This window comes from Drosophila innubila, chromosome X (genome assembly GCF_004354385.1).
Source record: "Drosophila innubila isolate TH190305 chromosome X, UK_Dinn_1.0, whole genome shotgun sequence".
Classification (NCBI taxonomy): Eukaryota; Metazoa; Arthropoda; class Insecta; order Diptera; family Drosophilidae; genus Drosophila; species Drosophila innubila.
In genome coordinates, this window is record NC_047626.1 from 16,095,312 (window position 1) to 16,109,572 (window position 14,261).

Sequence of the window (14,261 nt, forward strand, 5' to 3'; positions counted from 1 at the left end):
CAAAAACAGAAATAACTATAAAAAAAAAGCGATAAATGTCAAATTATAAAGAATTGTTAATTTAAAAAATTGCTAGGCTTAAATAATTAATTAATACATTTAATTCATTGTTATTTAAAACCAAGACAATTATGCAGTACCACTGTGCAGGCAACAGCGCACCACTGTGCACTACTAGTTGCCAGAAAGTTGACAATGCTTTGCCATAACAAATATGCAGAAACAAAACGATGGCAGCCATAGAGGCGCAGCTGAAAGGGGGCGGGGCAACCAAGTGGCGTTTAAGTGCTCAATTCAAACTGCGTTTAGCATACAAAAAAAAAATATACAGAGAGCAGCAAAAACTAAACAAAACAGAAAAGACCAGAGAGACAGAGAGAGAGAGAGAGAGTGAGAGAGTGAGAGAGTGAAAAAAGCAAGCCAAACTCGACGTCATTTTAGCCCCGTCAGACGACGCGTCGTATACGTAATGCCAAATATTTGTATTTGTCGACGGCAGCAGCAAAACCCACAACTCGTTATGGCAGCTAATAATACTAGCATATTAACACATAATTTTAGCAGACATCGTCTATTTGTTTTAACACAACAAAAGTCGCAGCAGCCAAAAAGTCGGGCGAAAAGTGCGTGGCCCAAAATAGAATACAGAAGCACGACAAAACAACAAAAGAAAAGCAACAAAAAATAATCCACAAAAAAAAAAAAAAAACTAAAACAACACATATGCAGTGTACAATTGAGGGGCTACAGGGGGAATGGAAGAAGCTGTAAGAGATCGACAAGTAGAGAGAGAGAGAGAGAGGGAAAGGAAAAGGAAAAAAAGACAAAAGCATTCCAAATGCCAAACGACAGACGACAGACGTTAGAAGCTGCCTGGCACTTTTATTTGCCGCCGTTTCACAAATTATTTGTCACCAGCCATAAAGCGAAATATGTGCCTCACACACACACACACGCGCACACACGTTGACTAAGGTGATGTAGTTGGTTGGGGTTAACTATAACAGGCCGTATCAATTCCTGCGCTTTTTGGCCTCATATTTAAGCATTTGCTTTGCTTTGATTGTATTTTATTTTATTTGATTTTATGAAAATTGCTTTATTCATTCAGCCAAAAGGGGGGGAAAGCAAAAGAAAGTAGAGTGGCAAATACAAGTGGGCAGGAAGCGGGGGGGTTGGGGAAACTCAACGGAATGTGCTTGCCAGAACAATGGGCGTGGCAGATGCGTGGGCAAGCGAAATAATAAACATAAATCAGCGTAAAGCACATTCAACAATTTTCATAAATGTGATTAAATTCAAAAAATATATTTCAGTACATACATATTCGAAAAGTGATCGCTTCGAGTATACGTATAGTATGTGATAGTATATAGAAGCTTGGGGAAATTGATGGCATAAATCTTTGATTTCTTGGCCCGTGACTCATTTTTGGGTAAACAGAAGACAAGCGAATAATTTTGGACTTCAAATCGAATGCATGAATGCTGCGCATGATTCAAAATGATTCACAGTAAATGAATAATGATGAATACACTCACTTCAAGACACAAATGCACTAGGTAAATCCAGAAAATGTTAATGGGATAGTGTTTATTAGGGATTTGTTAAATAAAATAATTGGCTAGCAGCTACCCTGTAAATTAATAGCACTTAAAACTTCAAATTTAAAAGGATTTATAATTATTAATCAAAAAAATACAGTCACTTTAATAAATGAAATACATATAGAAGTAGCTCACACATCATACCCTATGCTTCAATGTACAGGATATCTGCATAGATAGACGTTGTCTATGTGCAAGTTAACTGACATGCCACGCCCAGCGGGGCGCACAGACAGCTGGAAAAAAAACTTTGTCTTTCACATTTTTGCCGCAAAATGTTGCACATGTCTTGCGCTCTCGCTCCCACTTCCACTACCGTGTTGCACTCGTTGTTCTTGTTGCTGGCTTAACTTGTATTTTAATTTTCGGCTTTTCGCGTTTTTGTTACTCCAGCTAATTACTTTGTAATGAACTTTGACAACAACAAATCGCAGCCGAAAAATAAATAATAATAATAATGTTACAAAAGAAAAAAATCCTGTTAAATTACCTGCGCAAATTCCAAGTCATACTTTTGCGCTTAATTGCAAGATAAATACGAGTAAAAAAAAATCCAAATCGAAAATTACCCCTGCCCTCTTAACCCCAACATAGCCGCTTCCTTAACGCTTTGTTTCAACTGATTTGAGTTGCAATTGAAATTGAAAAATAGACGTTTTTTTTTTTTGCTGTTTGATGTTGCTGTTGAGGCGGCTTTTGAACAGTAGCTGGAATGGGGTGTATATTGCCACCCCCAACCCCTTGCTTACCTCTTCAATTGCCATGCTACGTTTGCCCTCAGCTCAGTTAGAAGAAAGTCGTTGCGCCTCAAGTAGGTGTCTCTCTCTGTGTCGAGAGTTGTGCCTGCTTTTTAATTGACACTTCTGCTAATACAATATACCTCATCCCCTTAACTACCCCAAACACACACACAGGGGCACACATACAGAGAGACACAACAACTGACTGGCATTTTAATTAGAAAATTTTTCTTGCAATTAATGCAAATTGCGTGCGTGTGCCAATTTCAATGCGCAGTTCAATTGTGGCGGCTTTACCGTTACAGCAACCTCACACCCTCAGAGCCTATACCCTATACCCCGACCCCTTATACCTTAACATCTCTCATACCAAGTGTAAACCCTTTTTATTTTTTGTTTTTTGCCAGTATAAAGTATGATTACATATTTGTGTGCTGGCAAATATTTATTGTATTAGGAAAAGCGCCACAGGAAAAACTCAACAAAAGCGAAAAAGATAAAAAACTGAAAGGGAGAAAGGGGTGAAGAAATGATTTGGGGTTGGGGTTGGGGTTGGGCCAGGGCAATGGCACTCATCATGTCTGGGCGAGAATTTTCGTCTGATTTGTTATAAAGGCAAATATTCATCAAGCAAATTGTGGCACAGGTGGTGTATACCCACCAATATATATACATATATATATATAAATATATATGTGTATATGATATGATATGATATGCTCATATCTATATTTTTATAACAGCTAACGGACGTCCAAAATCCAAATCCTTTTGAATGACAATTTGGTCAACATGTTCCTTTCTAATAAATTACAAACAACACACACACAAACTGACAATAAATGAAAAGCGCAGACAAAAAAGTGGCTAACTGTAACACACACACACACACACACACACACACACACACACACACACAGAGAGAAAAAAAACAGAAGTAAAAAATATAACGAGAAATATACAAATATATCCATATTTTTTATAAATTGTAAGGGAGGAGCTAGAACGCTTTTAGGAAGCGGGGGGAGTACGGCGGAAAGGGGCATTGCGTTATTTAAAAGTCGCGTCTGTCGCTCCGCTGGGCAAATGAAAGTAAAGCCAAAACACGTGAGCAGCTTCAATTTTGTTGTAGAGCTATTAAAGCACATTTATCAATAGCAATTAATCGACTTGAAATGACAACTTGAACATGCCTTCAAAAATAGTTGAATTTGGCTAGCATTTATTTTTAAAATTTACTTTCGAGTTTTGACAGCATTGAATTAACAAGGGACTGCAAATTGACCACTAAAAAATGTTTGTAAAAAAATGGAATAATAAGTATCTTAAAAAATAATTAAATTTGGCTTGCATTTATTTATAAAATTTTATATTTGCTTTCGAATTTTGACAGCATTGAATTAACAAGGGACTGCAAATGATAGTTATGATTTTAAAAAAATTAACAACTTAAAAATGTTTATAAAAAAATTGAATAATAAATATTATTTTAGATATTTATTATAAAATATTAAAAATAATAAATGATTTCAATTTTATTATAAAATATTAAAAATAATAATTAATTTCATTTTTTTTTATAAAAATTAAAATTAAAAACTATTTGTCAATTTCTATTATAAAAATTGAAGAATAGAAATCCATTGTAAATATCAATAGCTTAAACATTCTTAACATACGAGTACGTCTTTTAAAGTCGTGTAATGTATTATATAAAAAGTATTGAGTCACACATTATAAATATTTTTGGATTTTGGAAATACGCTACTTGGTTCAAAAAATATTTATATTAAATTTTTATTAAATTATTATCTTTCAATTTTTATAATAGAAATTGACAAATAATTTTTATTTTTGATTTTTTTAATAAAGAAATTAAAATTCATTTGTCTAAAATTCATTTGTCATATATGACTATTAAGCAGCTTTAAGCTATTGTTCAAAAAAAAAAGCCAGTCCTATTGATTGTTGAATTTATGTGTGACAGTTGGACAGTGCAATGCCCTGACTTAAAAAATTCAAAAAAAAAAAAAAAGAAAAATGGAAAAACTCAACTCAAACTTGAATCAGAATTTCCATTCCCAATTTGAGTTTCAGTTCCAGTCCGACTAACTACGTCTCCGGCTAAAGAGCGCTTAAGCTGTCTGTGTCTGTGTCTGTATCTATGTCTATGTCTATGTCTGTCGTGTGGGTCAGCCAGGTGTCATCAATGTCATCTTCGACTTTATAACACAAAAACACTTTGTAATCCCCAAATGAAGCGACGACGAAAAAAATTGAAAAAATCATTTGAAGCAAAAGTTGTTGCTTCAAAAAAAAAAAAAAAAAAAATAAATAAAAAATAAAAATATACTGACTAGAAAACTGTTAAATCCAAAATGCTGGCCACAGCGGATGTGGCATGTGCGACATGTGTGTGTTGCAAGTGGCTTGTGGTCAGAAGCAACGTTACGATCTATTGTAGTTGTTGGTCCTTTTATCGCCTTTTGTCCATCTCCATCTCCATCTATTTTTGGAGTGGACGTCGTCATCGCTTTTTGTGGTTTATTGTATTTCGATTCGAATTCGTTGAAAAATCTCGCTCGCTTCAATTGGCACAAGGTCCGACCAAACATTTGTCATTCATGTGTTGATTTCCTGTTTCCTGTGTCCCCTCCATCTCTTCCTTCTCCTCTTCCTCTGCCACCTTGCTTTCATCTATATCCATGTTGCTGGCAGGACAAGTGTTTGCTCCTTTGGGGCATCGATTATGCTTTGGGCAATTGTAAACCGATTTTCAGTTATTTCGTTTCGCTGCCACGCCCCCAAACACACACACACACACACACACACACACACTGCACTGACTGATTGATGTTGGCAAAGCCACAAGCATGCCACACAGCATGCGGCAGGTGGCAGAGAGGGGCAAGTGAAGTTCTATGCCACTTGTGCGATTATTTAACAATTTAGCAGTCGACATTTTTGTTCGATTTTTTTTTTCTTATTTTTTATGTATTTTTGGCCATGTTGTGCTTTCAGCGACATTTAACGAGTGGAACCAAAAAAAAAACGAATAACAACAACAAAAACATGAACATACTCCACAAATTCCAATTGAATTTCTGCAAAGAATTTTCCAATGTTTTTTCTTGCTATTATTATTATTGTTATTGTTGTTGTTGTTGTTGTTGTTGTTGTTGCTCTTTCAATTGCAATTGAATTCACATTCATTTATTCATTTCGACTCGTATCGCATTTCGTTTATGGCCACAACCAACTGGGCTGTGTTGGCCAGCTCGCTTCGATGAGCATTTGCCCCATGCCCCACACATCAGCTTCCCATTGGCAGTTGCTGTCCCTTGCCCAAAAAAAAAAAAAAACCATTTTGATGCCATGACGCGTGCCAAATTAGCGCGCCGCATTGCATTGAACTATTTGAGGAGCACATCCAAGCATACAAAATCTGCATATATGTATTTTGGACTGACTTTTTGCCAAGCTTTTAATATATATATTTTTTTAAAATATTTTATTTATTTTTTTTTTTTTTTTTTTGATTTATTTAACAATCCTGCCCCCATTGATGTTGTTGCTTTGATTCACGGTTCGCTTTGTTTGTGGTCAACGTTGTTGTTGATTGAAAATCAAATGGTGTTATAATTGAGCTTTGGAAAGGGTTTTGGCCAGAGAAAACAGAGCCTGGCATTTATAATGCACAAAATGTTTATCAAATTTTGTACACTGCACAAAACAAGCAAATAGGCAAATGCATTATTAAATCATACAAAAAAAAAAGTTTTTAAAATGCTTTGAATTGCATACAATTAAATGTTTAAAAATTAATTGAATTTGTTTGAATTACGTTGTGTTTGTTTTTGGTTTTTCGCTCAGTGTATTATGGGCAGAAATGAAAAGTGCATCAGGCATCGCTTTTCAAATACTGCGCCGCTTTATGGCCACAAATTTGCGCTGGCTTTTTGAACGCTTTATGGCTTAATTGGCTGTTGGCCTGGCCAAGCCAGACCTATTCACTGTTGGGCACAATTCGGTTCGGTTTGGTTCGTTTTGGATTCATTTGGTTTGGTTCACTATCAATTGGACTGCAATAAATGAGCAAAAAACCGAATGCACATAAAGTTTATAACGTTTAATGGGCGATGCCACTTTACGATCAATATACAAATCATATACATTCAACTTATGTGTATGCCATCTCTGTTCTTCTCACTCTTTAGATTCTGGACTGCCACAGTATGCAGGACGCGGCGCTGGCGGCGATGATTCCATGTCTGAGGATCGCATTGCCCACATACTCAGCGAGGCATCGTCGCTCATGAAAAGCAATGCGGCAGCCGCCCAACAACAACAACAACAACAACAACAGGAGCATCAGCGACGTCACATTGGTGCCGATGATACGCACAGCAATGAGGACAGCAAATCGCCGCATCAGAGTTGCACTTCACCATTCTACAAGGTCGATCAGCAGCTGAAGCAGCAGCAGCAGCAGCAACAACAACAGCAGCAGCAGCAACAGTTGCATGTCTCGGAGCATGCGCAACGCGAGCAACGCGAAGCGGCGGCTGCAGCGGCTGCCGTTGCCGTTCATCAGCAGCAGCAGCATCGCGAGCAGCGGGAACAGCGCGAGGCGGCACAGCGGGAGCAGCAGCAGCGACTGCGTCACGAGGATCTGGCTCAGGACAAGATGGCGCGTCTCTATCAGGAGCTGATGGCTCGCACACCGCGTGAGGCATCCTTCCCAAGGTGAGTGAATCGGGCGAAACGGGCGAAACGGGCGAAACGGGCGAAACGGTTACGGTGCTAGTTTTACGGCTGAAACGGTTAAGTGTCAAAACTGGCAGAGTATTATTTATTATTAAATTAATTTTTTAAACGGTTATTTCGCCAAATATTTACCTTGATATCGGTTATCGGTTGATTTTATATTTCAATTCAAGTTTGATTCAAGTCAAATAATCTTTAATAATAATCGGATTCAGTGTCAAAATTTGCAGATTATGAATTGAGTTCATATTTCAATTTAATTAATTTTTGAAACGGTTATTTTTCCAAAAATTTCACTTGATATCGAGTTTTATATTTCAATTCAAGTTGAATCAAATCAAATAATTTTTAATAATTATCGGATTCAGTGTCAAAACTTGCAGACTATTAATTGAGCTCATATTTCAATTTAATTCATTTTTTAAACGGTTATTTTGCCAAAAATTTCACTTGATATCGGCTATCGGTTGATTTTATATTTCAATTTAAGTCTAATCAAATCAAATAGTCTATAATAACTATCGGATTCAGTGTCAAAACTTGCAAATTATGAATTGAGCTCATATATCAATTTAATTAATTTTTGAAACGGTTATTTTTCCAAAAATTTCACTTGATATCGGATTTTATATTTCAATTCAAGTTGAATCAAATCAAATAATCTTTAATAATTATCGGATTCAGTGTCAAAACTTGCAGACTATGAATTGAGCTCATATTTCAATTTAATTAGTTTTTGAGACGGTTATTTTTCCAAAAATTTCAGTTGATATCGGTTATCGGTTGATTTTATATTTCAATTCAAGTTAAATCAAATCAAATATTCTTTAAAATTTATCGGATTCATTTAATATTTCAATTACATTTGCGGTTGAAACGGTTAAGTGTCAAAACTTGCTGGCTATTAATTGAATTCATATTTCCATTTAATGAATTGTTTCAACGGTTATTTCTGAAAAAAAATTTCGTTTGATATCGGTTATAGATTGATTGTATATTTAATTTCAAGTTTAATCAAATCAAATAATATTTAATAACTGTCGGATTCATTTTTTATTTCAAATACGTTTGCGGTTGAAGCGGTTAAGTGTCAAAACTTGCAGATTATCATTTTAGATTATCATTTGAGCTCATATTTCAGTTTAAATAATTTTTGTATCGGTTCAACAGCAATTTCTTAAAGTGGAAGCGGTTAGTTTTCTCGTTTTATTATATATTTTTATTCGAGTTGAATATAATCAATTAATCTGTTATAATTATCGGATTCATTTTATATGTCAAATACAAAATTTTTTTGAAAACTTCTGAACAGCTTTAACTCAAATAATGATTATATCGATTAATAAACACACAGCGTATCGGTTATTTTTGGTTTTGCGAATTCAATAAATTGCAATTGCTTGGAGTTCACGTGTTTTAAACTCTAAGCTGCGGATTTTGAAATACTATGACTTGCCAAACATTTCTCGCAGTGTACACATTTTTCAACTAGTTAAATTTTGTATGTTTCCGTCGTTGCAGCTTTTTGTTGTCGCCGTTCTTTGGTGGAGCCGCCGCCATGCCGGGAGCAGCAGCCAATCCCTTTCCCGCCGCAATGGCCGCCGATGAGAATATGCGTCATGCGTTCGAGCGGGAAATCGCCAAGTTGCAGCAACAGCATCAGCAGCAGGCACAGGCGCAGGTGCAGGCAGCCGGATTCCCGAACTTTTCCAGTTTGATGGCACTGCAGCAGCAGGTGTTGAACGGTGCACAGGATCTGTCGCTGGCCGGCAAGGACATCAAGTTGAATGGCCAGCGATCGTCGCTGGATCAGCACAGTGGCAGCAGCAGCAGCAAGGATGGCGAACGGGGCGATGATGAGCGCAGCTTTGCGGCCTTGCCACATGCCCGCAAATCGGATGGTGGCAACACACCGGCACCGCCCGCACCACCAGCACCGCCAGCACCACCGAACAGCGGCAGCAATGCGATTGCGTCAGCTGCCAATGCCGCTGTCAATCATGGCAGCAACTCGGCAGCGCCGAGTCCATTGAGCAACTCCATCTTGCCGCCGGCCCTGAGCAGCCAGGCTGAGGAGTTTGCGGCCACAGCGAGTCCGTTGCAACGCATGGCATCCATAACCAACTCACTGATCACACAGCCGCCGGTGACGCCGCATCACTCGCAGCCGCAGCGACCCACCAAGGCGGTCTTGCCACCGATCACACAGCAACAGTTCGACATGTTCAACAATCTCAACACCGAGGACATTGTGCGACGCGTCAAGGAGGCGCTCTCCCAGTACAGCATCTCGCAGCGTCTGTTCGGTGAGTCCGTGCTGGGATTGTCGCAGGGCTCCGTCTCTGATCTGCTGGCGCGCCCCAAGCCCTGGCATATGCTGACCCAAAAGGGTCGCGAACCCTTCATACGCATGAAGATGTTCCTGGAGGATGAGAATGCGGTGCACAAGCTGGTGGCCAGCCAGTATAAGATAGCGCCCGAGAAGCTGATGCGCACCGGCAGCTACAGTGGCAGTCCGCAGATGCCGCAGGGATTGGCCAACAAGATGCAGGCCACGCTGCCCATGCAGAAGATGATGAACGAGCTGAAGCTGCAGGAGCCGGCGCAGGCGCAGCACATTATGCAACAAATGCAGGCAGCCGCCGCCATGTCGGCGGCCATGCAACAGCAGCAACAGGCAGCTGCCGCACAAGCAGCGGCCGTGCAACAGGCCCAGGCCCAAGCCCAACAGAGTCAGCAGCAGCAGCAGCAGCAACAGCAACAGCAGCAGCAGCAGCAACAACAGCAGGCGGCACAGCAGCAGGCACAGTTGTTGCATCATCAGAACATGTTGCTCACATCGCCGGGCTTGCCACCGCAACATGCCATCAGCTTGCCAGCGGCAAACACGCCCAGCGGCCAGTCGGTTGCGGCGGTGGGCGTGGCCACGCCCGTTAGTGGCGAAAAGAAGCCCATGATGATGCCGGTGCATGGTGGGGCACATGCCCCAAATGCCATGCGCAGCCTGCATCAGCACATGTCGCCGACGGTGTATGAGATGGCCGCCTTGACCCAAGATCTGGACACGCACGACATTACCACCAAGATCAAGGAGGCGCTGCTGGCCAACAACATTGGCCAGAAGATCTTTGGCGAGGCGGTGCTGGGCCTCTCCCAGGGCTCCGTCTCGGAGCTGCTCAGCAAACCGAAGCCCTGGCACATGCTGTCGATCAAGGGACGCGAACCCTTCATACGCATGCAGCTCTGGCTGAGCGATGCCAACAATGTGGAGCGGCTGCAGCTGCTGAAGAACGAGCGCCGGGAGGCGAGCAAACGGAGACGCAGCACCGGACCCAATCAGCAGGACAACAGCAGCGATACGTCCAGCAATGACACCAACGATTTCTATACCAGCAGCCCGGGACCCGGTTCGGTGGGTTCGTCGGTGAGCGGTGCACCGCCCAGCAAGAAGCAGCGTGTGCTCTTCTCCGAGGAGCAGAAGGAGGCACTGCGTCTGGCCTTTGCCCTCGATCCGTATCCCAATGTGGGCACCATCGAGTTTCTGGCCAACGAGCTGAGCCTGGCCACCCGCACCATCACCAATTGGTTCCACAATCATCGCATGCGCTTGAAGCAACAGGTGCCGCATGGCCAGCCCGGCCAGGATAATCCGATACCCAGTCGCGAGAACACAAATGCCACACCCTTCGATCCCGTCCAGTTTCGCATTCTGCTGCAGCAGCGTCTCGTCGAGCTGCACAAGGAGCGCATGGGCTTGAGTGGTGCCCCCATCCCCTACCCACCGTACTTTGCAGCCGCCGCTCTGCTCGGCCGCAGCCTCGCCGGCATACCGGGCGCTGCGGCGGCCGCTGGTGCGGCGGCAGCGGCAGCCGCTGCTGTGGGCGCCGCTGGCGGTGATGAGTTGCAGGCATTGAATCAGGCGTTCAAGGAGCAGATGAGCGGCTTGGATTTGTCGATGCCAACGCTGAAGCGTGAGCGCAGCGATGACTATCAGGATGATCTGGAGATGGATGCCAGCGGTCATATGAGCGCTCACCTCAGCGACAATGAGTCCATCGAGGGTGGACTCCACGAGCCGGAGCATACGCCCATCTCCGACTACGAGAAGGCGCTGCAAAAGTCAGCGCTTGCCTCCGCTGCCGCTGCCGCCGCCTACATGAGCAATGCGGCACGCAGCTCACGCCGCAAGCCCGCTGCCCCCCAGTGGGTGAATCCCGCCGGAACTGGCACGCCCACAGCGGCTGCCGCTGTGGCTGCGGTCGCTGCTGCTGCTGCTGCCGCGGCGGCGGCTGCTTCTGCGGCAGCAACTGGCGGCGATAGCAGCGAGCGGATTATCAATGGCGTCTGTGTGATGCAGGGATCCGACTACAGTCGCGACGAGAGCGACAGCAACAAAGGCGCCAACGATGCGGACAACGATGAGCATGCGCAGCTCGAGATCGATCAGCGTTTCATGGAGCCCGAGGTGCGCATTAAGCAGGAGGAGGACGACGACGACGAGCAGCAGCAGCAGCAACAACAACTGCAACAACAACTGCAGCAGCAGCAGCAGGAGGAGGAGAGCGATGCGGCTGAGCAGCAGCTGAAGGTGATCAATGAGGAGAAGCTGCGCTTGGTGCGCGTGCGGCGTCTTAGCAGCAACGGCGACGCCGAGGAGCATTGTGCGGCAGCGCAGCAAGCGACGGTGGCAGCGACGCCAGCAGCAGCTGCATGGAACTATTAAAGTGCAACTGACTCCGACTCCAACTCCGACTCCGTTCCCGCTGAATCGAGTGCAATGAAGACGTTTACTTGTGATTAAGTTTGGCAGCGGCCCCAGCAAATGTTTCGTTAGATACATCTTTATATATATATATACATACATAAATATATAAACACACACATATGCATATATGTAATCATAGCACATATACATACATACATATATAATTATATATAAATATTCCTAGTTTGTAGCACCTCTAAAATATATATGTGCATACACATATATATTTAATAATAATAATTTTTTTTTTTTTTTTTTTATGATTGTAGTTGTAGCTAAAAAGTTTAGAGACGCTATGCGAAGCGCAGCAGCGAATAGAGCAGCGCAAAAGTATTAAATTGTTGGCTTCTAACTGGCCACGTGACCAACCCACAACACAAGCCCCCCATACCAATCCCAATCCCAATCCTAACCCCTAACCCCTATCCCTTCCCCTGCCTCGCTTCGTCCACCAAATAAAATAAACAAAAACAAAAACAAAACACTACCTAAAAAAAACTCTACCAAAAGCCAAATCTGTTGAAGCGCAGATTTTGCAAAAGATTTTTTTGATTTCTTTACGACTTGAAGACTGTAAGCAAATGGCGGTAGATTTTTCTAATTATTATTATTATTATTATTATTATTATTACAACTATTATGCATATTATAATTATTACATTTTTTTCCTGCTTTGTTAAGTGTACATAGATAAACAATAAATATGAAATATATATGATAAAAAAGAAAAAAATAAAAAACAAACAAAAAGCAAACTCAATGCCGTTCTGTAAATAGTGACGTAGCTGTTAAGCACCAAATTTTCTTATATTTTCCTAACTAAATATTTCATTTACATTTTACAAATATTTTCTGTTTTTTTTTTTTTTTTTCTTGTTGCACACAAAAGTTTTAACTATCTTTTGATCTCAAGCAGCACCAACTCAGACACACACACAAGCACATAACTGAAAAGATGGCGAAAAATGTCCTCAAGTAAAAGTTTATAAGAAAACACCTGAAAACTCGAACAACTAAAGGCGAACCCAAAGTAAAAGATAGTTGAAAGTTAATCTTAAAAAAAAAAACAAAAAAAACAAAAACAAACAACTAAATCGTAGGCAACGTTTTTCACTTTTTTTCTCTTGATTTCATTTAGACCCAACAAAAATTTAAATATAAAAATCTAAATACAATAAATTTTGTAAATTTTAAATTTACGTAAAATAAATGTAATGCTAATTAATTATTATGTAAAACACAATGTAAACTTTATAAACAATATAGCAAAATGCACTAAATTATTATTTATAATATCACTATATAAATATAGTTATTATATAGTATACATATATATACATATATATTAAGCATTATGCCGTTTATCAATATAATATAACAGTACTTTAAAACTGCATTACAAATAGCATAATTTTTTTTTATTGTGAACTAAAATATTTCATGAAAAATTAAAAAAAAAAAAACAAAACAAAACAAAAAACAGAACCGCATATCGTACTAAAGAAAATTCACAATTTAAACAAAAATAATTAAAAATAATTATAATAATAATAATAATATTTATAGTAACTAAATAATTAAAAAATTATATTTAAGTGAGCCAATTTTTTTTGCCTAGCACCTAAGTTTAAATCGTAAACGTAAAAAATGAGAAAATTTATGAAGATAGCGATGATAAAAACTGTTTTCCTATCGATAAAGAGCGTAAAAGAAACCAACACAATTTTTAATAATTAAATACACAATTTTTTTCGCTAGGCTAAACGTTAAGCTAAATTAAAAATCTTTTAAAATGGCGTAAAACCAAAAAAAAAAAAATGAGAAAAACCCACACTCACAAAATACAAAAACATTTTTGCATAGGCCCAAACTTTGCCGCGTTATTATTAATATACTTATAATAAAAAATTTAATGAAACTAAATTTAAAAAATTATGAAAAGAATAAAAAACATATACCAAACACATTTCAATACCTAAAAATACAATTTGCGTCTTCAAAATGAAAAACAAAATTATAACAAATATTTAAAGCAAAAACAAATTATTCAAACAAGAAATTTAAGAACTATGCGAAAACAAATATTTGCCGCTGTCAGCAAATTTGTTGAAAAATTATTTTTATTTAATTTAATTATTTTTTTTTTAGTTTTAAAATTTAACGTGTTAAATACTTTGCATTTTCATACGCTTTAGCTAAATAATAATTACAAATATAATTAAATAAATATTTATACATAATATTAACACACATACATATGTATATATATGTATACATATATATACAATATATATAAAAAAAAAAATATGAAATATGTTGAAAGTTGAAAGGAAGAAACCACAAATAAGAAATGCTGGCAACAATTAGTTATAATTATTTTTT

General features: G+C 39.6%; 1 protein-coding gene across 1 annotated transcript in view; it reads left to right on the plus strand.

Annotated features, from left to right (window-relative positions):
- Positions 1–12,012, plus strand: part of LOC117782118 (homeobox protein cut) — an 88,524-nt gene extending 76,512 nt beyond the window's left edge. The window contains exons 6-7 of the mRNA XM_034619091.1: positions 6,565–7,093; positions 8,636–12,012. Coding sequence (XP_034474982.1) covers positions 6,565–7,093; positions 8,636–11,837 — 3,731 coding nt within the window. The 3' untranslated portion in view covers positions 11,838–12,012. The remainder of the gene's footprint in view (positions 1–6,564; positions 7,094–8,635) is intronic.
- The last annotated feature ends 2,249 nt before the right edge of the window (positions 12,013–14,261 follow it).